This window comes from Silurus meridionalis, chromosome 17, assembly GCF_014805685.1.
Source record: "Silurus meridionalis isolate SWU-2019-XX chromosome 17, ASM1480568v1, whole genome shotgun sequence".
NCBI classification, from domain to species: Eukaryota; Metazoa; Chordata; class Actinopteri; order Siluriformes; family Siluridae; genus Silurus; species Silurus meridionalis.
Genome location: NC_060900.1, coordinates 9,560,129 through 9,585,533, shown reverse-complemented (window position 1 = coordinate 9,585,533; position 25,405 = coordinate 9,560,129). Strand labels below are relative to the sequence as shown.

At 36.3% G+C, this 25,405-nt stretch overlaps 1 protein-coding gene across 2 annotated transcripts in view; it reads right to left on the bottom strand.

Moving 5' to 3' along the window:
- LOC124399758 (helicase ARIP4-like) overlaps positions 1–24,982 on the bottom strand; it is a 39,489-nt gene extending 14,507 nt beyond the window's left edge. The window contains exons 1-9 of one of the 2 annotated variants that reach the window (XM_046870916.1): positions 24,688–24,982; positions 10,065–10,284; positions 9,389–9,442; positions 8,361–8,497; positions 8,085–8,207; positions 6,231–6,433; positions 5,083–5,265; positions 3,815–3,948; positions 692–888 (exon numbers count right to left, since the gene is read on the bottom strand). In XM_046870916.1, the coding sequence (XP_046726872.1) occupies positions 692–888; positions 3,815–3,948; positions 5,083–5,265; positions 6,231–6,433; positions 8,085–8,207; positions 8,361–8,497; positions 9,389–9,442; positions 10,065–10,284; positions 24,688–24,721 (1,285 nt within the window). In that variant the 5' untranslated portion in view covers positions 24,722–24,982. The remainder of the gene's footprint in view (positions 1–691; positions 889–3,814; positions 3,949–5,082; positions 5,266–6,230; positions 6,434–8,084; positions 8,208–8,360; positions 8,498–9,388; positions 9,443–10,064; positions 10,285–24,687) is intronic. The other variant, XM_046870917.1, reaches the window with a different exon arrangement.
- Between the last annotated feature and the right edge of the window lie 423 nt (positions 24,983–25,405).

Here is a 25,405-nt window from a genome sequence, read left to right as displayed (position 1 = left end):
TCATAGTGCGTTAACTAAAGTTAACAGATAAAATGAAAATCAACTTATTAAAAAAGAATTGTTAGTAAATGTTATAATTAACAACCAAACAATAAACATTAATTTTAAAGCATTTATAAACCTTAACCCTAACCCTAGAGTGTTACTTTAGTTCGATCCAACCTAGCTATCGGTAAAATCTACTATTGGTCAACCTCTACTCTACTGTACTACAAATAAGAATAAATATGATCATATTTTATTGCCACAAAAATAAGTTCTTTTATACTTGTTTTAGTTCACTTTTTTTTTTTTTTTTTTTTTTTAAATCTGTGGTGCCTAAACTTTTTCCTTTAAAGGACAAAAAAAAAATTCTAACATAAATAACTAAATAAATAACATTACACTGTAATCTACTTAACTTAAAAATATGATCAATAGTTAAGTAGATTACAGAGTAATGTTATTTATTTCATTATTTATAAGTTAGGATTTTTTTTTGGCCTTCAAAGGAAAAAGTTTAGGCCCCACTCATTTAAAAAAAGAAAAAAACTAAAAAGTAAACTAAAACTAAAGTATAAAATAACTTATTTTTGTGGCAATAAAATATGATCATTTCAGCATAGAATTTGCATTATTATAACAGAAAATGAAAGACAGTTAATTTAAAATTTTTAACTTAAGCATGTAATGATTGACATTAAATACTGACCTTTCATTAGCTCCTGCTGGTGCTCCTCTTTATCTATATCAGTAATTACTGGCTCATTTGACTTTGTGTTCTTCTTCTTTCGTCCAGTAACAAAGCATTTCTTGAGTGAGAGAAGGCGATACATCTCATAGCCCATTAGCAGCACACCACCGTTTCTGTACCAGTCTTCCACTACTTTAGCACGGCTGCTTGTGGTCCTGTAATGGTCCACATGCAGATATTGACAAACAGAATTAATTTAATCTTGTTCATCACATTGTAAATTTAGGGAAATACTTGAACACCTTCGCAATTCTTTAACAAATTCGATCTTATGTACAGCTTACCTAACTGTGTACAGAAAAACCTCAATAAAGTAAAAAAACAAATATTATGTGGTTATGTAATTTAGCTGTTTCTTGCAATGTTGTGTTAATGCATATTCATTCATGTCTGTTAGGGATGTTAAGATTCACCTATTTGCATTGATTTAAAAAGTGTGCATTGGATACAAGCTGGAAAAAGTAAAAAAAAAAAAAAAAAAGATTTATTTAGATGTTGGGAGTAAAATTTAAAGTTATAAATGATGTACTATAACTTTAAATAAGATCAGGAGATATCAGTATAATACGGTGAGAACATGAAGAACAGTCAGTGCGGGAGTTGTGAGTGTTGGGAGAGAGATTAGATGCGCTGTTTAATTAGCTGCGGCTAACGTATGCCTTTCCCCTCCTGATGTTCAATAAACCAAGTGTTGTGATCTCCCGAGGTGTCCAAACTGCAGTGTTAAAAAACCCATCGGCAAAACAAAGCCAAGAATCCATGAACGTACGTATACGCACTAGCGTATAACACTACGCACGCTCCAAATATATATACAGTGGAACCTCGATACTCGCACCCTTGACACTAGCGACCTCGATAGTTCACAGCTTTTCATTTGGAACCAGACCAAGAGTAACTCGCGAAAAATCTGCTAGTACGCGAGAAGCCGCGAGTGGCTCGAAAGTTCGGAGTAACATTAGCATCAAAACAGAGTTTGGGCTAATAAATTACATAAAAATGTTTAAAACGTAGAGTATTTTACTTCACATTTAAATACACATTTCTTTGAGTTTACAGTATGGTACATGTACAATTCCTCTTGAAAAAAGAACCATAAAAAGGAGAGTCAAAACGAAGTGATTTTATTTGTTACTTGCGAGGGTTCATAGAACTAAACCCCACGAGTATAGAGGTTGCACTGTATATATAATTATTAGTTGATGCACTATACTTTTATTGTTTAGAATGTGACAAATTTTTTATATGTACATACATTTCTCCTCGCTTAAATGTTTCTCAAGCGCGTTCTCACAACGCCACCTCAGCACTTAAGTAAATTTATTATTTGTTGTCCGTCTGAGCAAAATAATAATAAGTAAATCGGATCACACTGCATCATAATAGGGGTAAATCGTCTCGCATCATTTTAGTAGCTGCTTCTTATGATTCTTTAATATACCGCATCGTTGGCTATCCATCGAGATGCGAATCACATCAGCCACAGTTATGGAGATGCACATCCTAAATGTCTGTATTAGCAACTGAAGAAATTAAGTCATATAGAGGGAAATGAAAAATAAAAAACAAAGCAAAGAAAAATAGCCTACCCTAGAAAAGTAGTCTAGGAAACGAGAGAGAGAGAGAGAGAGAGAGAGAGAGAGAGAGAGAGAGAGAGAGAGATAAATGGGCCATGGAACAGATGTGAGTGGGCAGAATAACTTGCGCAGAGATATCAAACTGTGAAAAGTGAATCATCAAACATTAATCAACCCAGTGAGGGTCCTTATGCTCCATGCTGCCGACGTTTATGGAGGTGGAGCATGCCATCTCCACTCTGTTTTTCAAAACTGATTTTTTGGCTTTTTTAGGCGCAGAATTAGTCATCGCTCATCTCTGTCAAGAAGGCCCATATGTAAGCTGAAAATCCACTGAGAGTACATTAGAGAACACAAACTCATCAAGTTCTAAGTTACAGCCTCAAGAAAACAGTTATTGGCCCAAAAGGAAAACACAAAGCATACTGCAGGCAGTGCGAAATCACACCTATCTGTTTTAAGTGTTACTTTGTTAAGATGAGTTTTTGAACTTAATATTATGTTGTTAGTTTGCTGTTAGTTGGTTTTAGTCAGCAACAATCATAGACAAAGTTGTATCACATATATACTCTATTTAAGAGGTTTAAATGGTTTATATTAAACAGTAAATCTAGTGTAATAATGTAATTTCTATGGACACAACATATATAGGGATTTGTTTGGTAAACTCCACATGAGCTTTAAAACCACAGCAGTGTGCACACAATTTTTTGAGTAATAAATCACTCCAGTGTGTGGTGTTTTTTGATTGTTTTTTTTTTTTTTTCGGATGGCAGCATCACACCACCATATCCATATTTATATGGGTTTTTCTCTGGCCGATGCCTATATTTAGAAATCAGGGCAACCTTTATATGATCCAGATTTTTTTTTGCCCGATATGTTTGAATGATTTTCTTTTCCCCCTTCAGCTAATAAAATCTAACAGTTAATTGATAAGAGATTATACATAAAATTGCTTAAATACAACATTGATATAACAACAATCCAATCAGTGTTCTTGTTAACAGGTTTTGGTATTTGAGCCTTTCTGTAGCCTAAACTACAGCTGGTTGTAGCTGTAGTACAAGGTAGCATCATATTTAACCAATTAAATATAGATTAAGAATGAAGGATAAGAACTTAAAACCCGGGACACAGCAAGCCGACGATTGGCAGTCAAGCAATGTCGGGTGGCTTTGGTTTTAGTTTTTTGTTGCGATTCTGAATTCGTACATACAGAATATTCACAGTTCTAGTTTTTCCGGTTTCCCTGGTTGTATACAAACTACTGCCATCTGCTGGTATGAGAGAGTTATGTTCTTTCATGCAAGTGCAGAACGTGCACAAGTGTGACAGATGCACCTGCCTAATGTTCAGCCTAATTTGCAGAACAATTGGTCGATGCCGATTAATTAAAAAATGCCAAAAATCTGCCTGATAAATCGGTCGACCTTAATTAAAAAGAGCTCTATGTATTCATAAATATGGGCATGTTAGTTCAGGAATACGTTTTTTTACTTACTTGTACTCGTCATTAAGGATGTGCACCTTAAAGCTACGAGGCACAATGTGGCCAGTTTCATTGTGGGGTGGCAGGGCTTCAGCAGACGGGACCCATAGATTAAACTCTGCCAACCAGTTCTGTAGTGTGTTCACCTGGAGCATTTAATGGGAGGCAGGAATAAGGGGGATAAATGGGAAAACAATGTGCAAAAATAATGACAGAGTGACAGATAGAGAAAGAGAGGTGAGAGACAGGGATGGAAAGGCATCAAGTTATGTACATGTGTGATTATGTAAAACGCTATACACTCAGTTGCCAGTTGCTCACACTGAACTAGTACGCATTTGGCCATAGCAAGATGTTAGCTAAAGTGAGTATGAGTAGCATGGTATCTTACAGTAAAATGCACTGTTGCTGAAAATGTGTTTTCTTTTGGAAAAAAAATGTGGACATTTAGTACAAACTGGTGATTCAATCTTAAGATCTACAATAATTTGTGGATGATACATGCCTTGTATCATTGTGTCTTTTCATGCCAGAAGTGTTAACAACATGTAGATATGAATTTGGTCAGTGATAATGTTAACACAGACACTGTTTTTTTTTTCAGGAAAGAGGTTATCAAGGCCTTTTGAATGGGCCAGGAGAACCTTCTCCACACCATCCCACTGTTTCCACCAGCCTTATCCCTGTTGCACAAATCTGGAAAATCGGTTTTGCTTGTGCTAAATTCTGATTTACAAATGTATATACATGTAAGGCTTATAACAAATTTAAATCTTTTAGCTGTTGCATTTCTCAATGAAAATACATACACATTCTAAAGTGCAGGATCAGCAGGATCAATGGTTATACTGTACATCATCCATTTTTATTCAAGTAAGAGGGCTCTTTAATCCATGTTTAAAAAATGCTTGGACAGACAGAGCAAGACTTATCCACTTGAGTGCTTGTATAGATAAGGGTCTTGGTGTATATTTCCCACTGTCCTAAAATGTTGCATATCAAGTGCTTGGGGCTGAAAGTGTTAAATAATACTCTCCTAAAGCTACACACTGCCATTATGTTTTAGGGCTCCTTCGTGTTTAAGTATCGTTGGCTCATTCAAAATTCAACTGAATAATAACATTTGCAGTATGTATGATTTGATGTGTGGTAAATATACCACACTGTTAAATATGGGTAGTATACCTCAAACTGGCAACACAGTGTACCCACATGATTTAATAGACACTCATGCACACACACACATCCACAGAAACAGACATAGACACACAGACACTCACAGGGACGATGGCGAGCACGGTGTGAACTCCAGTGTGGCGCAGCAGGATGTCGATGAAAGAGATGACCTGTAGAGTTTTACCCAGGCCCATGCTGTGAGCCAGGATACAGCCAAAACCAGGGGTGCTTTTAAAACGCTTCTGTGACTCAACCAGGTTACTGTACAGAAACCGGATTCCATCAATCTGAGAAAAAGAGATTGGACAACAGAATGGAAAGGAGAGCACAAGCACAAAATGAGTAGAGAGGTAAGTGATAACATGAGAAAGTAGAAAATGTCATTGAGAATGCAAACTAAAGAAATGGGTCAAAGAGAATACATGGATAGAAAAAAAGACAAATTTTTTGCATTTAATTATTGTTGTAATTAGCCAATCAGATTCTTAACAACCTGAATAATGTATACCATAATTTCGGGACTATTAAGCGCACCCAAATATAAGCCACACCCACTGAATTTGACAAAGATTTTTTTTTTTAACATAAATAAACCGCACCTGTCTATAAGCCGCCTACATTGAAACTAATGAACTTTACACAGGCTTTAACGAAAGACAGTGACTGTTACACGGCTTGTATCTAAACAGTAGCCTACCAAGAAAGTAATTGTTCACTGTCTTCCTCCTTCCTTTCACAACAATTTCTCTCGGGAGTTTTTCTTTTGGCATCGTCGTGCGTTTAAAAATCACCATCGGTGAAGCTTTTCCCCCGATGCCGTACAGCTCAGAACACAGGTGATGTGCGTTTTTTAATGCCCGGTTGTTTTCAGCGTGACGAATGATTCGCATTTCCTGTTGACAGTCCGAGTGAGCGGCAGGTCAAACGTCAGAGGAACCTCATCCATATTTATGATGTGGTGCGGCTCGATTCAGTGGGAGCGCGATTTAATATAAAGAGTTTAATTGGTTCACCTGAACCCGTTCGGCAATTTCATTGGTCTAATGTTATGGGGCTCAGTTTTTTGGCTTGAAGCTTGTGAAACCGCGAAAAACCCAGGAAAAATCCATAAATAAGCCACTTCATTATATAAGCCAAGTGTGTAAGGTTCAAAGCGTGGGAAAAAAGTAGCGGCTTATAGTCCGGAAAATACGGTACTTGGTTTAGGACTTTTGTTCTTGTACAGTCATAACAAAATTTTGTAATAGATCACCTGATGAGGTTTGATAATACGGGCAATTTGAGGAGAGAGGTAGATGTCACTTTCATCCTCTGGGTGATTGATGTTGATGAGGACTCGTCCCTGAGCATCTGGTTGGTTGACAGTAGAACTAAGTTGCACAACACTGCGCGTACCATCCTTACTGTCCGATTTGCTGATAAAGCATGAGGTGGTGTTCTCAAATGAACTTTGGTCTACGAAAAACACAAAGACAATTTTTACACTGCAAATATTTTCCCAAATATAAGATTAATAAACCTTTTTCCAATCATATTTAAAATAATTTTAAGTAGAGCTGCAACATCTAATCAATAATAAAATTCATTCAAGTTACGGGTTAGCGTGTTGGTAAGATAACTCAAAAACAAAATGGAATAAATGTGTCCCAAGTCATCCAAGAAAGCATTTTATGCATGCAAAGCTGATTAATTGATTAATTGATTATCAAAATAATCATTTGTTGCAGCCCTAATTCTGCTCATATTAAGCATTTGTTTTTAGAAAAAAGCACCGTATCAGCCAGAACAAGGATATTTAAAGTTAAAACTAGTAAAAATGTATTGAAGTAAGTTTAATAATCTTATACTAGATTTAATGTTATCCTTATCAATTTTCTCTATAGTATCGGAAGTCGAGACATGCCTAGCCTACCCAGGAGTCTTAAAAATGGTAAACAAAATGGGGTAGTATACTGTAGGGTGGGAGATGCGTACATCGTGGCAGCGTCCCAAAACAATTATAAAGACTAAAATGTTAATATATTTTTATTTTATTGCTATCACCATCGTAAGATAAAAAAAAAATCACACATATACAGGCACTTCACACTAATTTTTCATCCCAAGAACTTATAGTTACACAAATCTACATACAGTAAATGTGTTGAATGTGTGTGTGCTTGTGTGTGTGTGTATATATGTGTCTGTTTGTATGCACGCACATCTTACATAAGACAGTTAATGGTGCTTTACACAAGCTTGACTAAACCAGAAAAAGAGGCTTATATAACCTAAGCAGAGATGACAGCTGGCACACAACCATTTACAAACACACCTATTACACAGGTCCAGTCTGACACTCAGCCAAGAGGTCACAAAAGACCCCACAACAACATCCCAAGAACTGCAGGCCTGACTTGCTTAATTTAAGGTCAGTGTTCTTGACTCCATCATAAGTGAAAATAGTCTGCATGGCAGAGTTCCAAGACAAAAACCGCTGCTGAGCAAAAAGAACATAAAGGCTCCTCTTAGTTTTGCCAGAAAACATCTTGATGATCCCTAAGACTTTTGGGAAAATACTCTGTGGAGTGACGAGACAAAAGTTGAACTTTTTGGAAGGTGTGTTCCATTACGTCTGGCGTAAAAGTAACACCGCATTTGAGAAAAAGAACATCATACAACAGTAAAATATGGTTGTGGTAGTGTGATGGTCTGGGGCTGTTCTGCTGCTTCAGGACCTGGAAGAATTGCTGGGAAAAATGAAACCATGAATTCTGCTGGTTACCAAAAAATCCTGAAGGAGAAAACGCTTGGTTGCAGTTGTTGCTGCTAAAGGTGGCCCAAACAGTTACTAGGTTTAGGGGGCAAACACTTTTTCCACCCTGGGCATGTACTTTTGGATTTTGTTTTCCCTCAATAATAAAAACCTTTTATTTAAAACCTGCATGTTTTGTTCACTTTTGTTATCTTTTACTAATATTTAAATTAGTTTGATGATCTGAAACAAGTGAGACAAACATGAAAAAATTATGAAACCAGGACACCTTTTCACACCTATGTATGTCTTAAGAACTTAGTAAAAATGAATGAAAAATAGAATGAAGGGGTGTGTTTGTGTGTTTGTCACCTCTTGTAGAGGGAGTTGTTTGGAGTACTGACACTTCGATGCTGTGTGCCTTACTGCTGTTGCTTGTTTGCACAAATGCTGCACTTCCTTTGGAGCCATAACTTACACATTCACACAGATCTCCTGGACAAACAGAAAACATTCATCACCATGACTAACACCATCCAAACATTAACAGGTACAGACATCAGATGTCTTTACATGCAGTGAGTTGTGAGAAATTAATATTGCCAAAAGATGCCATAATTATTATGTGTGAGATACTGTATTTATTACCTAGCATATGTGTGCACACAAGCTCAGAAGCTACAGTTAAGTTGGTCCTCTGTTGATTCAGGTGCTTAAGTCTCTCTGTCTCTTCAAGTCGGGCCACTTTAGTTATAGCATCTAAGTGGTGCTCTTTCAACAACTTCCTGTGGGAAGAAAGATGTAATAAATAGATAGATAGATAGATAGATAGATAGATAGATAGATAGATAGATAGATAGATAGATAGATAGATAGATAGATAGATATAGATAGATAGATAGATGAATAGATAGATAGATAGATAGATAGATAGATAGATAGATAGATAGATAGATAGATAGATAGACAGACAGACAGACAGACAGACAGACAGATAGATAGGAGACCCCCTCATTTAACACTGGAAAAATTTAACATTTTTAGCTTCTCAAAGAAAGCATGTGGGGAAAAATATTAATAATAAATAAAATATATATATATATATATATATATATATATATATATATATATATATATATATATATATATTTTGTTTATTTATTCTATTTTTAAAGGGGTGTTAACGGTACACAAAATTCACGGTACACAACATTCACTGAACATTTTTTTAATAAAAAATATATATAAAATAGTATAAATCAAATTGATGCAATACACTTTATTATATTGATTAAATCAAATAATCAATTATATTGGCACAAAAAATATTCATTAAATAACATTTTAATAAATGGAAAAATGTTTTTAAATAGTTTACAGTTGTGAGACCACATTTGGGTCATGTGGATATGTATGCAAATGTGTGTTACATTTAATATTACATTTTCTAAAGGTATGATCTACTTAACTGTTCTACTTATTTCAGAATACTTTAACAAATTTCAAGCTATTACTCCACTAGAAATAATTCCTTCTTTGAATGTGTTTAAAAATATACTGCAATGTAAAACGAGTAAAGTATGTTACTGTTTTAATTAATTGATTTTTTTTTTCCTTTGTTTGTTTAGAATTCGTTTTGTATGTTATGTGTTTATGTGAAACTTTTATATGGCCACCTTGGACAGGACTCCCTGGAAGAAGAGATTTCTGTTAATCTTAATGGGACCTTCCTAGAAAAATAAAGGTTAAATAAAAATAAAATTAAATAAATGTCTTCATTTCTTTCATCTTTCATTTATTCACTTTCACTATATGCAAAATTGTCTGCTTTTAAGAAATATTCTTGATGCTGTACATAAAACACTAAAGAAGAGGAAACCAGGAAGTGGCTAGCAGCTAAAGCTACAACAGATTCCTTAGCATTTTCATGCATGTAGAAAACAAACTGTTTTTCCGGCACAGAGTGAGTAGTGACACTGCACTAACTCTAGTTTTTTTTTTTTTTTATACCCCTTTTTTATTTTATTTTTTATATTATATATATATATTTCCTCCCAGTGTAAATGGCCATCAAGATAGATAGATTACTGGATGAATAGATAGATGAAGGTACTGGATCTAACCTATTAGTTTTGTGTTGTGTCCTGTGATCTAAAATAAGTGCTGTTGACTAATGTGACTGCTAATGGCTAAAAGGTGTATTCAAAATTCTCGCCTTTAAACCATTCCTTTTAATGAAAGGGGAATGCTAGTGGTCAGTAAGGAGTTATCTAGCCTGTAATCATTAGCATATCTGTCGTGCAGTATTTGCTATCTTTGTGGATGTGTTTCTATTAAAGAATTCAAACAGACCTGATGTTCCGCCGCATGTGTGCAGGTTTTGAGATTCTCTTCTTGTTGCTGTTCAGGCCAAGATTCTGACCGTGACCCTCCAGATGAGACAGAGGGCATGATGACATTTGTGCTTGATTTTCACTCAAAAGAGAAGAAGAGGGTGGGCCACAGTGCCATTGCAAACAGTCACTGCCCTGAGATTCATTTTCAGAGCTGTAACCCACACTTCTATCCTGATCTGCAAAGTTAACAAAAAGAGAAAAATAATTAACAAATGTGTATGTGTGTGTGTGTGTGTGTGTGTAGGTAGGTTGCGTGATGTCAAATGTTGACTGCTGCTCAGTGTTCTGGCCTTTTATGCTTTTGATGGAGAACGGTGCACTGTGATGTAACACAGGCAAATTATCATAAATGGTAAACTCTGAACATCCCTCTAGTGGTAAAGTGTGGAAATACAACTGAAGGGGAATCATTTCCTACACATATTTAACATACACGCAGATGTCATTAATTTCCCTTTTAGCCTTTATTTAATGTTAAAAAATAGTTTTAATTATTACTAATTTATTATTAGTATAAATTTTTTATGTATAGTTTTAATTGCTCATCATTGTCTGATAGCATTTTGAATACATGAAAATAGAATTTGCAAAAAAGATTTTTTAAATCTAATTAACAGTTTTTATACAGAAATTCTTATGTGTAACTGTTTCATGAATGTAATAATAATAAAAAAAATATTATATTTGTTGCAACTCTGGCATGTGGCTGTGTTTTCCCTCCTAATTCGAATGAGTAATACATAAATAAATGAATAAATAAATATACCCGTGTTTATCTTTCCTTTTAATTCCTCTTACATTTGAATCATTTATAGCTTCTAAACATTATTTAAACTTATTTATATATAATATTATTTAATTATAATATATAAAAATATTATTTATATAAAACGTATTATCTGAACATTCACGCACACATGCATGTATACAAACAGCAGGTGTGGGAAGATGAATTATTTATATAATGCACGGGGGCTGATATTCTACAAGTCTGAAAACAAGTTACATAAACCGCCCCTGTGAAAGCAATCTGCCAATGTCTGCCCTACTGTCCCTGACATGACTTCCAAGTTGTCAGGGTGTGTGAGAAAGAGAGAGAGAGAACAAACAAACACAGAGAGAAGATGGTGTAGCTGGAAAAGTTTAGATTTCAGAATAAAATATATTTTTAGTTTACAAATGTGATAGGTCATTTTTACCCAACTCGTTCCATTTTAGATAATATGGGGCAAGATAGATAAAGACAATGAAACGTACAAAAATATTGGTTTTGTATTTATCTGACCATCTTTCATCCTTCTGTCCTGTCTGCCAGAGGTGGCAAAAGTACAGGCATCCTTCACTCAAGTAGAAGGAAACATACTCATTTTGGTAAAAGTTGAAATGCTGACTATACATTGTTACTCAAGTTAAGGTAAAAAAAAAAATTAAAAAAAAGTATGGACTCTGACATGTAAGAAAATAGTAGTCATTACTACTACCTGTTTTAGTGTCACGCTGGTAACTGGACCTCACATTAGAGACCTGCACTCCCTTGGGACCCGGTGCAAATGAGTGCAGTGTGGGACAAGATTTGATGGGTGAATGTGAGTGTGGGCGATAAAATACTCATGTGTGTGGGTTGCGGGAAAATTAAATTATTACTAAATTACTAGAAACAAATAAATTGTTATATATCTACTGCACAAAAGTAACAATGGCAACTAAAATAAAATAAAACGGTTTAAGTTCGGAAGCGAAATCTCGCGTGTATCATGTGCGCAAAATGTCTAAAGTGTAAGACAGCAGTGAATCTCTAAGTGCTACTTAGGGCTGGGCGATATGGCCTAAAAAAAAAATCCACAAAAAATCCGATTTGCGATTTAAATCGATTTTTCCCCCCCTTAAAATCAATCTGCATATGACAATTTTTTTTTTTTTTAAGTTTTAACTTTATTTAATAAAGTTTATTTACACTTCTGGGATTATAACCCACTTTGGGTTAAAGTGCAATCAGAAACAACAAGCAAAAAATACAAGATGGCGGCCCTGCCATTGTAAATTGTGAAAATAGAACGTAACATAATATAAAATGAGCAAACCTACAAAGAAAAATGTTTTATGAGTGTTTAAATGTGGAACATGATGGAAAATGCACCTGAGGTTTTGAGTGATTTTGCCTTTACTTTTCTCCAAAACTCCACAGTAAAATGAGATAAAACTTAAGTGAGTAATAGACAGGGACACTGTCTATTTCAATTATTTGAAAGATTGAGCAAACCTATAAAGAAAAATATTTTATGAGTGTTTGAATGTGGAACATGGTTAAAAATGCAGTGATGTTTGGAGTGATTTTGCCTTTACTTTTCTTAAAAACTCCACAGTAAAATGACTGTTTATGAGTGTTTGAATATGGTGATTTAAATGATCTGATTTTTCTGTTTCTTAACGGAAACGCCGTTCTGAAGCGCCTTTACATGTATTTTGGTCGCTTCCACCACCCGTACCGTAAGTGTACGATTGGACGCGCAACACTAAACAAAGTGCGGCTGCTTAACCGTGTATTTTCAACATGCGGCTGCTTAACTTTTCTTGGGAACGAGTTCTTCTCTGCTCGCTGCCATGTTGTTTGTGTATCTCTATGGCAAACGCAAGGGGGGAGGGGGGCGGGGGCTGAGTGCGTTCGAAACTATGGGAGCCCAGAGGGGAGCGTCGGTGGACATTAAAGAGAAAACCGATTTTTATTAAAACAGATCGATGTAAACTACACATTCGAGTTAATCAATAAAATCGATTTATCGCCCAGCCCTAGTGCTACTATATTATATATAGTAGTAGTAGTATAAAATAGTAGCACTTAGAGATTCACTGTATATACAGGGAGTGCAGAATTATTAGGCAAATGAGTATTTTGACCACATCATCCTCGTTATGCATGTTGTCTTACTCCAAGCTGTATAGGCTGGAAAGCCTACTACCAATTAAGCATATTAGGTGATGTGCATCTCTGTAATGAGAAGGGGTGTGGTCTAATGACATCAACACCCTATATCAGGTGTGCATAATTATTAGGCAACTTCCTTTCCTTTGGCAAAATGGGTCAAAAGAAGGACTTGACAGGCTCAGAAAAGTCAAAAATAGTGAGATATATTGCAGAGGGATGCAGCAGTCTTAAAATAGCCAAGCTTCTGAAGCGTGATCATCGAACAATCAAGCGTTTCATTCAAAATAGTCGACAGGGTCGCAAGAAGCGTGTGGAAAACCAAGGCGCAAAATAACTGCCCGTGAACTGAGAAAAGTCAAGCGTGCAGCTGCCAAGATGCCACTTGCCACCAGTTTGGCCATATTTCAGAGCTGCAACATCACTGAGTGCCCAAAAGCACAAGGTGTGCAATACTCAGAGACATGGCCAAGGTAAGAAAGGCAGAAAGTCGACCACCACTGAACAAGACACACAAGCTGAAACGTCAAGACTGGGCCAAGAAATATCTCAAGACTGATTTTTCTAAGGTTTTATGGACTGATGAAATGAGAGTGAGTCTTGATGGGCCAGATGGATGGGCCCGTGGCTGGATTGGTAAAGGGCAGAGAGCTCCAGTCCGACTCAGACGCCAGCAAGGTGGAGGTGGAGTACTGGTTTGGGCTGGTATCATCAAAGATGAGCTTGTGGGGCCTTTTCGGGTTGAGGATGGAGTCAAGCTGAACTCCCAGTCCTACTGCCAGTTTCTGGAAGACACCTTCTTCAAGCAGTGGTACAGGAAGAAGTCTGCATCCTTCAAGAAAAACATGATTTTCATGCAGGACAATGCTCCATCACACACGCCCAAGTACTCCACAGCGTGGCTGGCAAGAAAGGGTATAAAAGAAGAAAATCTAATGATATGGCCTCCTTGTTCACCTGATCTGAACCCCATTGAGAACCTGTGGTCCATCATCAAATGTGCGATTTACAAGGAGGAAAACAGTACACCTCTCTGAACAGTGTCTGGGAGGCTGTGGTTGCTGCTGCACGCAATGTTGATGGTGAACAGATCAAAACACTGACAGAATCCATGGATGGCAGGCTTTTGAGTGTCCTTGCAAAGAAAGGTGGCTATATTGGTCACTGATTTGTTTTTGTTTGGTTTTGAATGTCAGACATGTATATTTGTGAATGTTGAGATGTTATATTGGTTTCACTGGTAAAATAAATAATTGAAATGGGTATGAATTTGTTTTTGTTAAGTTGCCTAATAATTATGCACAGTAATAGTCACCTGCACACACAGATATCCCCCTAAAATAGCTAAAACTAAAAACTACTTCCAAAAATATTCAGCTTTGATATTAATGAGTTTTTTGTGTTCATTGAGAACATGGTTGTTGTTCAAATTAAATCCTCAAATAAAATTAATCCTCAAAAATACAACTTGCCTAATAATTCTGCACTCCTGTATATATATATATATATATATATATATATATATATATAAAGTATATAAGAAGTATATAAGAGTTTTCTTTATTTTCATGACTATGAAAATTGTAGATTCACACTGAAGGCATCAAAACTATGAATTAACACATGTGGAATTATATATGGAATTATATACATAACAAAAAAGTGTGAAACAACTGAAAAATGTCATATTTTAGGTTCTTCAAAGTAGCCACCTTTTGCTTTGATTACTGCTTTGCACACTGTTGGCATTTTCTTGATGAGCTTCAAGAGGTAGTCACCTGAAATGGTCTTCCAACAGTCTTGAAGGAGTTCCCCGAGAGATGCTTGGCACTTGTTGGCCCTTTTGCCTTTACTCTGCGGTCCAGCTCACCCCTAAACCATCTCGATTGGGTTCAGGTCCGGTGACTGTGGAGGCCAGGTCATCTGGCACCGCACCCCATCACTCTCCTTCTTGGTCAAATAGCCCTTGATGCCTTTAGTGTGACTCTACAATTTTCATAGTCATGAAAATAAAGAAAACTCTTTGAATGAGAAGGTGTGTCCAAACCTTTGGTCTGTACTGTATATATACAGTGAGGAAAATAAGTATTTGAACACCCTGCTATTTTGCAAGTTCTCCCACTTAGAAATCATGGAGGGGTCTGAAATTGTCATCGTGGGTGCATGTCCACTGTGAGACACATAATCTAAAAAAAAAATCCAGAAATCACAATATATGATTTTTAAACTATTTATTTGTATGATACAGCTGCAAATAAGTATTGGAACACCTGTCTATCAGCTAGAATTCTGACCCTCAAAGACCTGTTAGTCTGCCTTTAAAATGTCCACCTCCACTACATTTATTATCCTAAATTAGATGCACCTGTTTGAGGTCGTTAGCTGCATTAAGACACCTGTCCACCCCATACAATCAGTAAGAATCCAACTACTAACATGGCCAAGACCAAAGAGCTGTCCAAAGACACTAGAGACAAAACTGTACACCTTCACAAGGCTGGAAAGGGCTATGGGGAAATTGCCAAGCAGCTTGGTGAAAAAAGGTCCACTGCTGGAGCAATCATTAGAAAATGGAAGAAGCTAAACATGACTGTCAATCTCCCTCAGACTGAGGCTCCATGCAAGATCTCACCTCGTGGGGTCTCAATGATCCTAAGGAAGGTGAGAAATCAGCCCAGAACTACATGGGAGGAGCTGGTCAATGACCTGAAAAGAGCTGGGACCACCGTTTCCAAGGTTACTGTTGGTAATACACTAAGACGTCATGGTTTGAAATCATGCATGGCACGGAAGGTTCCCCTGCTTAAACCAGCAGATGTCCAGGCACATCTTAAGTTTGCCAATGATCATTTGAATGATCCAGAGGAGTCATTAGAGAAAGTCATGTGGTCAGATGAGACCAAAATTGAACTTTTGGGTCATAATTTCACTAAACGTTTTTGGAGGAAGAAGAATGATGAGTACCATCCCAAGAACACCATCCCTACTGTGAAGCATGGGGTGGTAGCATCATGCTTTGGGGTGTTTTTCTGCACATGGGACAGGGCGAGTGCACTGTATTAAGGAGAGGATGACCGGGGCCATATATTGTGAGATTTTGGGGAACAACCTCCTTCCCTCAGTTAGAGCATTGAAGATGGGTCGATGCTGGGTCTTCCAACATGATAATGACCCGAAGCACACAGCCAGGATAACCAAGGAGTGGCTCTGTAAGAAGCATATCAAGGTTCTGGTGTGGCCTAGCCAGTCTCCAGACCTAAACACAATAGAGAATCTTTGAAGGGAGCTCAAACTCCGTGTTTCTCAGCGACAGGCCAGAAACCTGACTGATCTAGAGAAGATCTGTGTGGAGGAGTGGGCCAAAGTCCCTCCTGCAGTGTGTGCAAACCTGGTGAAAAACTACAGGAAACGTTTGACCTCTGTAATTGCAAACAAAGGCTATTGTACCAAATATTAACATTGACTTATTTTCCTCACTGTATATATATATATATATATATATATATATATATATATATATATATATATATATATATATATCTCGTTTCATTTTGATGTTCTATGTTCTAAATAATTCCTTTTCCTTTTCTATGTTCATCATTTACACAAAGTTTCTGTTTTTATTTACTGTATATTTATAGTTTTTCTCAGTTGCTTTGGAGCATTTCTCAGATCAGAAAATAAATGCTCATCATAAGAACATTTATCGTTGCTTTGATCAAATTGTGAATGCTTTGGTAAATCCTTTAATCGATTGTGTACAAGTGTCTGTTGTTTCCTACATTATCAGTTGTTTTTGTCATGTTGATCAAAATGTATTATACTAGTTTCACCCAAATGGTCTTAATCACCAAAACATTTAGGCATCAGTTCATTGCATAAGTTATTGAGTGCAAAATGGTTGAACGAGTTGTCAAAATTGGTCAAGCTCTTCTTCCTCACAGTTGAATTAAACTTTTTTTGTAAATGTGACTTGAATTGATAAATTGTGGAGATGAATCTTGAATGTCTCTAATGAAGGGGCATGTACACCTTCAGATCAACCAATAATCAACTAGTTCTCTAAAATAGGTCAAGGTTAAATTTTATGAACCTTTAATTGGCAAGTACATATAAAAAGAGGAAAACACAGATTTACAATTGTTGAAAATAGATGAACTACTAGGAGATGAACATGGTAGAGAGACAAGAATAAGAATAAGGATGCATGCTGGAAGGGTAAGAAGGTAAAATAGAGAAAGAGGAATCGGAGGCCAGAGACAAACACATTTCGAATTAAATTAGAGCCACTATTGTGGATCATGTGGATCATGAAATTCATCTGTCTATCAATCATTGCTATGAGGTGCTTTCAGAATTTGCTTCAAGACACAAACACTATGCTACAAAAATCATCCAAAATGGTCAACATTCATCAAATTATTTATGTGGTTCATGTATAATTTAATGCATTAAATCCATTTAATAGACTATAAATAAATGCATTAAAAATATATTCTATTTAAGTTCTGTCAATACTTTTTTTTATTAATGGCAATAGGCACATTGATGTTTTTGAAATATGTGTTGTTGAAATATGAAGTTTGTGACCAAAGTCCAAAAAAAAACAGCTTCCGTCAATGCACAATTCCTGCTATGCTTGAAACTGAAACCATTGTCGAGCCCTGTGGTATTGTGGCAGAGGCACAGCGACGAAGCAACAATACTCAAACAAAAGCATGGAAACCACCCAATGGCAATCCAAGGAGATGAACGAGGAGGTGACGACTGTGTGATGCCATGGTGACCAAGACAATGGCATAGAGCGATGTTATATAAGGCCTGATAAACAACATTTGAACTCAAGAAAACATTTCACACAACAAGCTGGTCAACAGGGTATATCTGGCACTAAATATGATACAGTATATCAGCTATTCACAAACATCTAATCTGCTTTTATATCCAGAATTTAATAAATATTTTTATACTTAAAACAGTTTAAAAAAGAGAGATGTTAGTGCCCATTCAGAAGCCAGAGGGTTATGTAACCATGGTGCACTGTTTATGTAATGGCAGCCTACAGCTTTTACTGTCACAGTCTGCTGGGGACATTAAAGAGCATGTGACTGAAAATATTAGGTGTGTGTAAGATACAATATTATTTCTGGAGTTCTTTTGAGTAAATCCAATATATCAGCCAATACTGATAAGCATGAATTCATTTGCACACACAAAGTCTTGCATAAACTCACTGGTCACTTTAACTGAAACAGCTGTAAACATATGCAAATGTTCAATCTTCATATCCAATCATGTGGCTTCAGCACAATGCATAAAATCATGCTACAAATCATGTACAAACATCAGCATTAGGGAAAATAATTCATCCCACTGACTCTGTCCATGGCTTGGCATGAGTAGTTCAGTAATTGATGATTTCCTGGTATTGTCAAGTACCATGATGAGAAGAAAAGCATGCTATTTTGAACCTTGAGGTAAATGGGCTAGATTAGCAGAAGATGTCGCTTTCTAATTCTGACAGGCTACAACAAGAATTTAAGAACACACTGTCTGCATAGGCTTAGGTTGAACTGGGACGAAAAAGCCTTGGACAATGTTTATCCAATCTGTCTTTCCCCTGTCAACATCCCTCTGACCTCTCTCGTATCTCAATGTACTAACTTACTTTACTAATAACTTTCAAACAAGGATTTAGATTTATAGTATACTTGATCTTCTCCTAGATCACTTACAGAATTACAGTGGCATTCAGGGACAGGCATTAAGCTGGTTTAAATCCTACCTGTCTGATCGTTACCATTTCGTAGATTTAAATGGAGAGCTATCCAGGCTAATGCTAGTGAACTATAGCGTGCCACAAGGTTCAGTTCTAGGACCCCTGCTCTTCACAATATACATGCTTCCCTTAGGAAATATTATTAGAAGGCATGGAATTAGCTTCCATTGTTATGCTGATGATACTCAGCTATATATCTCATCTAAACCAGGCGATATAGCTCAATTAACCCGGATAACTGAGTGTGTTAAGGAAATAAGAGATTGGATGACCCATAACTTTCTACTTTTAAATTTTGATAAGACGGAGATTTTGCTCATCGGCCCAAAAACTAGTATACAGAAGCACCAGCATCTCAACCTGCATTTAGACGGATGTTCTGTAACCACTAGTTCAACAGTAAAAGACCTGGGAGTTATTTTAGACAGCAACTTATCTTTTAAAAATCATATCAACCAAGTTACAAAAACAGCCTTCTTTTACCTTAGAAATATTTCTAAGCTAAGAAATATGTTGTCTATATCCGATGCAGAGAAGCTCATCCATGCGTTCATGACCTCCAGGATAGACTACTGTAATGCGTTACTAGGTGGATGTTCTGCGTCATTAATAAACAAGCTTCAGTTAGTTCCGAATGCGGCAGCCAGAATTCTCACAAGGTCAAGAAAATATGATCACATAACCCCGATCTTATCGTCCCTACATTGGCTTCCGGTTAAGTTTCGAATAGACTACAAACTACTGCTACTCACTTATAAAGCACTAAATGGATTGGCTCCCATGTATCTCTCCAGTCTTCTAACATGCTACAATCCGTCACGCTCCCTGAGATCTCAAAGCTCTGGGCTTCTAGTAGTTCCTAGAATAGCAAAGTCCACTAAAGGTGGTAGAGCATTTTCACATTTAGCTCCTAAACTCTGGAATAGTCTTCCTGACAGTGTTCGGGGCTCAGACACACTCACCCAGTTTAAATGCAGATTAAAAACATATCTTTTTACCAAAGCCTACACATAACACACATCACATCATAACCTTGTGCTCCAGAACATCTGATCACATGCACATTATCAACTTGTGCTGTTAATATCATGAACAGCAGCTACGCTAATTCCTCTCCACTGCTTCTCTTTCTCTCCCCATCCCGAGGCTTCCTGAGGTTTGGCCAGCTCCAGTCACGTCCCACCTCATGAAGATTATGGACTTTAAAGAAGTAGATGCCAAACTCGCAAACATCCTGAACCATCTAGAGACGTACTAGTGCCAGTTGGATCCCACTGCATGTGTGGAGTTTGACATTGGACTTCCTGAAGTGTTTAAAGGCTCTGGCATGGAGAAGCTGATGCTGGATCTGTGATGATCACAAATGTTGAGCTCAGTAGCTCCTACTTTTATACCAAAGACTGTTGAAAGAACATTTACTTATAATCTTATACTCCAGTGCTCATGTTAGTTCTCACTCTCCAGTGTTCTGTATTGTTGAAAGATTTATGATCAAACTCTTGATGTCACCCAAATGAGGATGGGTTCCCCTTTTGAGTCTGGTTCCTCTCAAGGTTTTTTCCTCATTACATCTAAGGGAGTTTTTCCTTGCCACAGTCGCCATGGCTTGCTCATCAGGGATAAATGCACACCATTCACCTTAACTGTTGATTTCTATAAAGCTGCTTTGAGACAATGTCTGTTGTGAAAAGCGCTATACAAATAAACTTGACTTGACTTGACTAAACCTTAAACCCCAAGTTCATGGAAAGAGGCTCAGGATACACTGCAACCCTGATCAAAATAATGCAAGTTACTTAAATGCAAAAGGGAACCAAGTGTGTACGGGAATAATTTTAAATATGTTTTCTTTATGTATTCTCTTTATTTTGGACACACATACACACAGTGTTAGTTCTTTGCAAAGTACAGTATACTCAGTTCCGTCAGTATAATAACAATACAGTGAAGCCCAGGAACAAAAGCACATATATTCCATCCGTTATTACTTTTAGCATCAAAAGAGTGTGATTGTATATATATCATATTGGCTTTATATAGTCAATTTTAACATATTTACATATTGCAAACCATTGAAAATCGGCTATGGAGTGTTCTGTAAATCAATCTGAATTAAGATGTAACAAACTTTTGCAATGATCTTACTATCATGAATACTTATTTATCATTAAAAAATACAAGTTACATGTTTATTGGAAGCAGATAAAGCATTCAGCATAAAAAATTTTATAAGAACTTATGAAAGTTTAGTTTAGGTGAGCAACATCAGTGTTTGGAACAATACATTTTCTTTGTACCCACCGGCTTACAATTGGTAGGCTAGTTAAAATTGCAATGCTTATAATTTTGCATGCATTTGCTTTCTGGACATTCTACAGAGTTCAACCCTTACTGTCTGAGAAGCTGGAAGCCAGAGACAGCTGGCATGTTGCATAAGTTACACCTGAACACATTATGCAACACAGAATTATCACTGCTCTGCTCATCCACTTATTACATGTTTATATCACATACTAAAAAAAAAAAACTAAAACTAATATCTACCTGAGGTTGCATGTTGCCAATCTTCTTCTGTAACCATCCCTTTGTTAAATTTAATTTGTGCTTAAGGATGTAATCTTGTTAGCTGTCTGACAAAATCCTGCATTTTTGTGCTATACATTGGCGAGATCCAATATTTTCTACCTCTAATCTATAGACCTAGTCCCAGCTGAAAAGAAGTAGCCCCATTACATGATGCAGCCACTACCATAGTTTACTAAGGGTTTGTGTTCGTTTTGGTCAAAGCTGACTTTTTATTTGAGACTTTGGTCTCATTAGACCATTATATAAAAATAAAACAACTTGTGATGACCTGGTGAATGGAATGGTCCAAAAAGTAGATCAAGTCTTGTGTTCTTGATATACAGTGTTTAGGACCTACTAAAAGTGGTCCAAGGAAAAACAACTGGTGAACAGTCAAAAGGTCATGGGTGCCCATGGTTCACTCTGGTCTAACATAAAAGATACTTCAGCACAAATTCTAGAATAAGTTCTTACTAGGTATGATAAAATGCATTACAGTTTGATGTGTATGGGGCTGCATCAATGTAGACCGTTCACAGAGTAAATTGACCATCTTATTATGAAACACCTGCTGTTCATGGCCCTGTTAGAGCACAATTTTAAACTCTTACATTTTTTACCCAGTTCCAAATGTCAAAGAAGATTAGATTTAAAATATATATTAAATATTTATCAAATACATTTATAAACATACATTGGATTAACAATTTTTGAGATGACTCTCTTGAATCAAAGGAATTGTCTATGAATTTCCAATGAGCTCCATTCAAATACAAAATAATAGCTGAACCAAATAAATCTAAAACATGAAACTATAAACCCTAAATGTTAAATCACAAACATTTTATTTTCTTATAAAACCAAATCTAATATAATACAAATCACATATAACATATTACAACTCATATTACATTTTTTTTTACATATTATGTATTTCACAACATTCAAGTTTATGTCTATTATGGCAAGGACATGTATGACAATACAAATGCAAAAACCTCCCTTTATCCAAAAGAAGTGTCCCATAATAAGATGAACTACAATGCAAATCTGAAATAGGAACGTTGATGCATTTATTTTGGAACTGTAAGAACATCAAACCTTTTTGGCATGAGGTACATGATATGGTTCAGAAGGCGCTGGATAGAAAATTTACTTTGTCTTCAACTATTTCTTTACTAAACTGCAAAACATCATTGGATTTCTCTACTGACTCACAGGCTTCATTAAATATCATTACTTATTTGGCAAAGAAATGCATACTTATTCTATGGTCATCACCACAGGTACCAACTTTAAAGATGTGTTTAGCACAAATGGCTAATCTTCTCCCTTTGGAAAAACTTACGTATGACTTGCAGAATAAATCCGATGTATTCTGGCGGATATGGGCCCCTTTGTGGGATTTACTTACTCTACAGGCAAGACCCTAACCCTGATTTATGTTTTTCTTTTTTGTGTTTTGTTTTGTTTACTCATTTTTAATTGTTTCCCTCTTGTTTTGATTTGCCCTTTGCCTTTCCATTGTCACTTGTATCAGCAATATATTGTTGTTATTAATATGCTTGAGTGTGTGCTGTGTGTGTTGACTGATTGGCTCTGTTGTTGTTTTGCTTTAGTGAGAAATTAATAAAAATAGAATAAAACAAAAAATGAAGAAAAAAAAAATAAGATGGACTACTTTTGCTGGTTCTGAAACTCTGCTGGCAAGCACAAGTTCATAAGCAAGCACACGCACGCACACAGACACACTCACACCCACACACACACACACACACACACACATGGGGCTGGGTTTGTGAAGCAGGGACACTTATATAACTGAACCAATAGCTGTTACACAACATTTGTGTTCATAGGTACAGCACGTACAACTTCCTCATGATTACCATAGCCCATCTCACTTTAGTTAGAAAACAATCACCAAATTTCTGATTGTTTCTACAGAATGTTGCCACAAAAACTGTTAACATGTGGGAATATTTGCTGCTGTATTAAAAAATGCTCACGAATCACTTTTGTGTTCAAACAAATAAATGTCAACTTTCATTTTACACAAAAGTACTAGCTACCTAACTGCCAGCCACATAGTTAATAGCTTATTACATTTATATATCTTAGTTTTTGTTCACTAATTCATTTATATGAATTACTTTTGGAACAGGGTATATAATGTATGAAAGTAGGCTGTGCCAGGGCCAGGATTTGGGCCAGTGTGTCACCCAGGTCAGAATGGATACAAGTGATCTGTTGACACTTTCATAAACCTGTTGTTGTGTAACTTAGCCCCTAAGCAATATTACAACTTCTTGCCATTCTTTAATGGCATATCCAGTACGCTTCACAGCCAAAAATGAACACTGCACTAAATTTATAAGACAGTTCAGTTTAACTAAAATAGACAATAAGCAAGACAAATACAATGTATACAAATACAATATGGAAAAGCATAAACTATAATGCAGAAAATAATCCACTGTTTCTGCTGCTCAAATATAGTTTATGTGCACAAGCAGTTCTTGCATGCTAAGAAAAAGTGGGTGAACAATATTAATTGTATGATAAGTAAGATAGATTTATTACACAAGTTAGTAAGTTGGAGTTCTTATGGTTATTAACCTGTTTTTCTGGTCCTTATTTTCTTTTATAAATTAGTTTATTTGAATCCCCAATAACTCAAAAAGTAGTAAATCCTATCAAAATTACTGGCAACTTGGACCTTACGAGTTTTGGTAAAAGAAGGTTCATAGATAAAACACTATACAGCTCTAATAAACAGATCGAATATATTGTTGTGTATCTAAATACATTTGTGCACAGAAAATGCACAGATACACAGTGGAATAAAGATAACAATAAAGATCAAAAGACCACAACAAACAAATTTCCCCAAAACACTGCAACTATGCAAACAATATTTGTATGTTATACTAAGCTGCTTATACATTCCATTAATACAGACCAATATGGACAAACAATTGGCACCAAAGTGGCCCCATTTTAAAAGTATTAAAGTATCAAATCAGTGCTTTCTATGTTGTCGTATGAATTTCAGGATTTTCCTCATCAGCAGCCTTCCTCTTTATACCAGACTCCTAACTTGGTCGTGGTAAACCTGCTGCCCTGAGAATTTATTTTTTTCTTTAATTGGGAGCAGGAACATGATTGAAACGTGTATGAAATACACATTAAAAGATAAAAGATGATGACTCCAGAATCATAGTCATAGTCAAAAAAGTAGCTAAATATTTAGAGTTATTTAACCAGTGTTAAAGCTATGGGTTAGGGTTAGTGTTTAGTCATGATCTTACGCACCTGTTACAGAGTCTGACTCATCCAGCAGCAGCATGATGTCCAGCTTCTGATTTTTCTGCCTTCTAAATGAATCTCTTCTCCATGATGACTTTGTTCAGCTGCTGTTTCTATCACAGTTTTCTGCCTCTGTCCTTCCTGCTGATTCTCCCTACACTTGCTTGTTTATATTGTTCCTGAGCTTCTTGTTTGTTTGCTTGTTTGGAAAGAGTGCGTGATCGTCTGTGTGTGTGTGTGCATCTGTGTGTGTTCGTTCCTTCTTGTGTTCTGCGGCACTCAGTGTAAATTACGGCCTCACAAACCAGGAAACAGGATTACAGCCGCTTTACATAATCCTGCACGCCGGTGTGGGGCCCGTCTAGGGGGAATAACGACGAGATCGCCATCAGCCCTCTCTTCCCCTCGCCCTTTCGTAACCCTTGGCAAAGTGGAGGGCGGAGGGTAAATAGAGAAAAAGGGTCTTGTATGTATGAGTATTAAAGCAGTATTATTATCTGGATTTGTTTTTGTTTACATTCCTGATTGTACATTCTACACAGTACAATACGTTCTATCACAGTAAAGTTGCATATAAGATAGAAAACTTTGCTTTATATTAATTTGGTGACCTCACACAACACAGTTTTAATGAAAATATAACATAAAGTACTGTTGAATTCTCAAATCAGAAGGTGTACATAATTATTGATAACAACAGGCTGCTGAGAGAATCTTCTGGCTG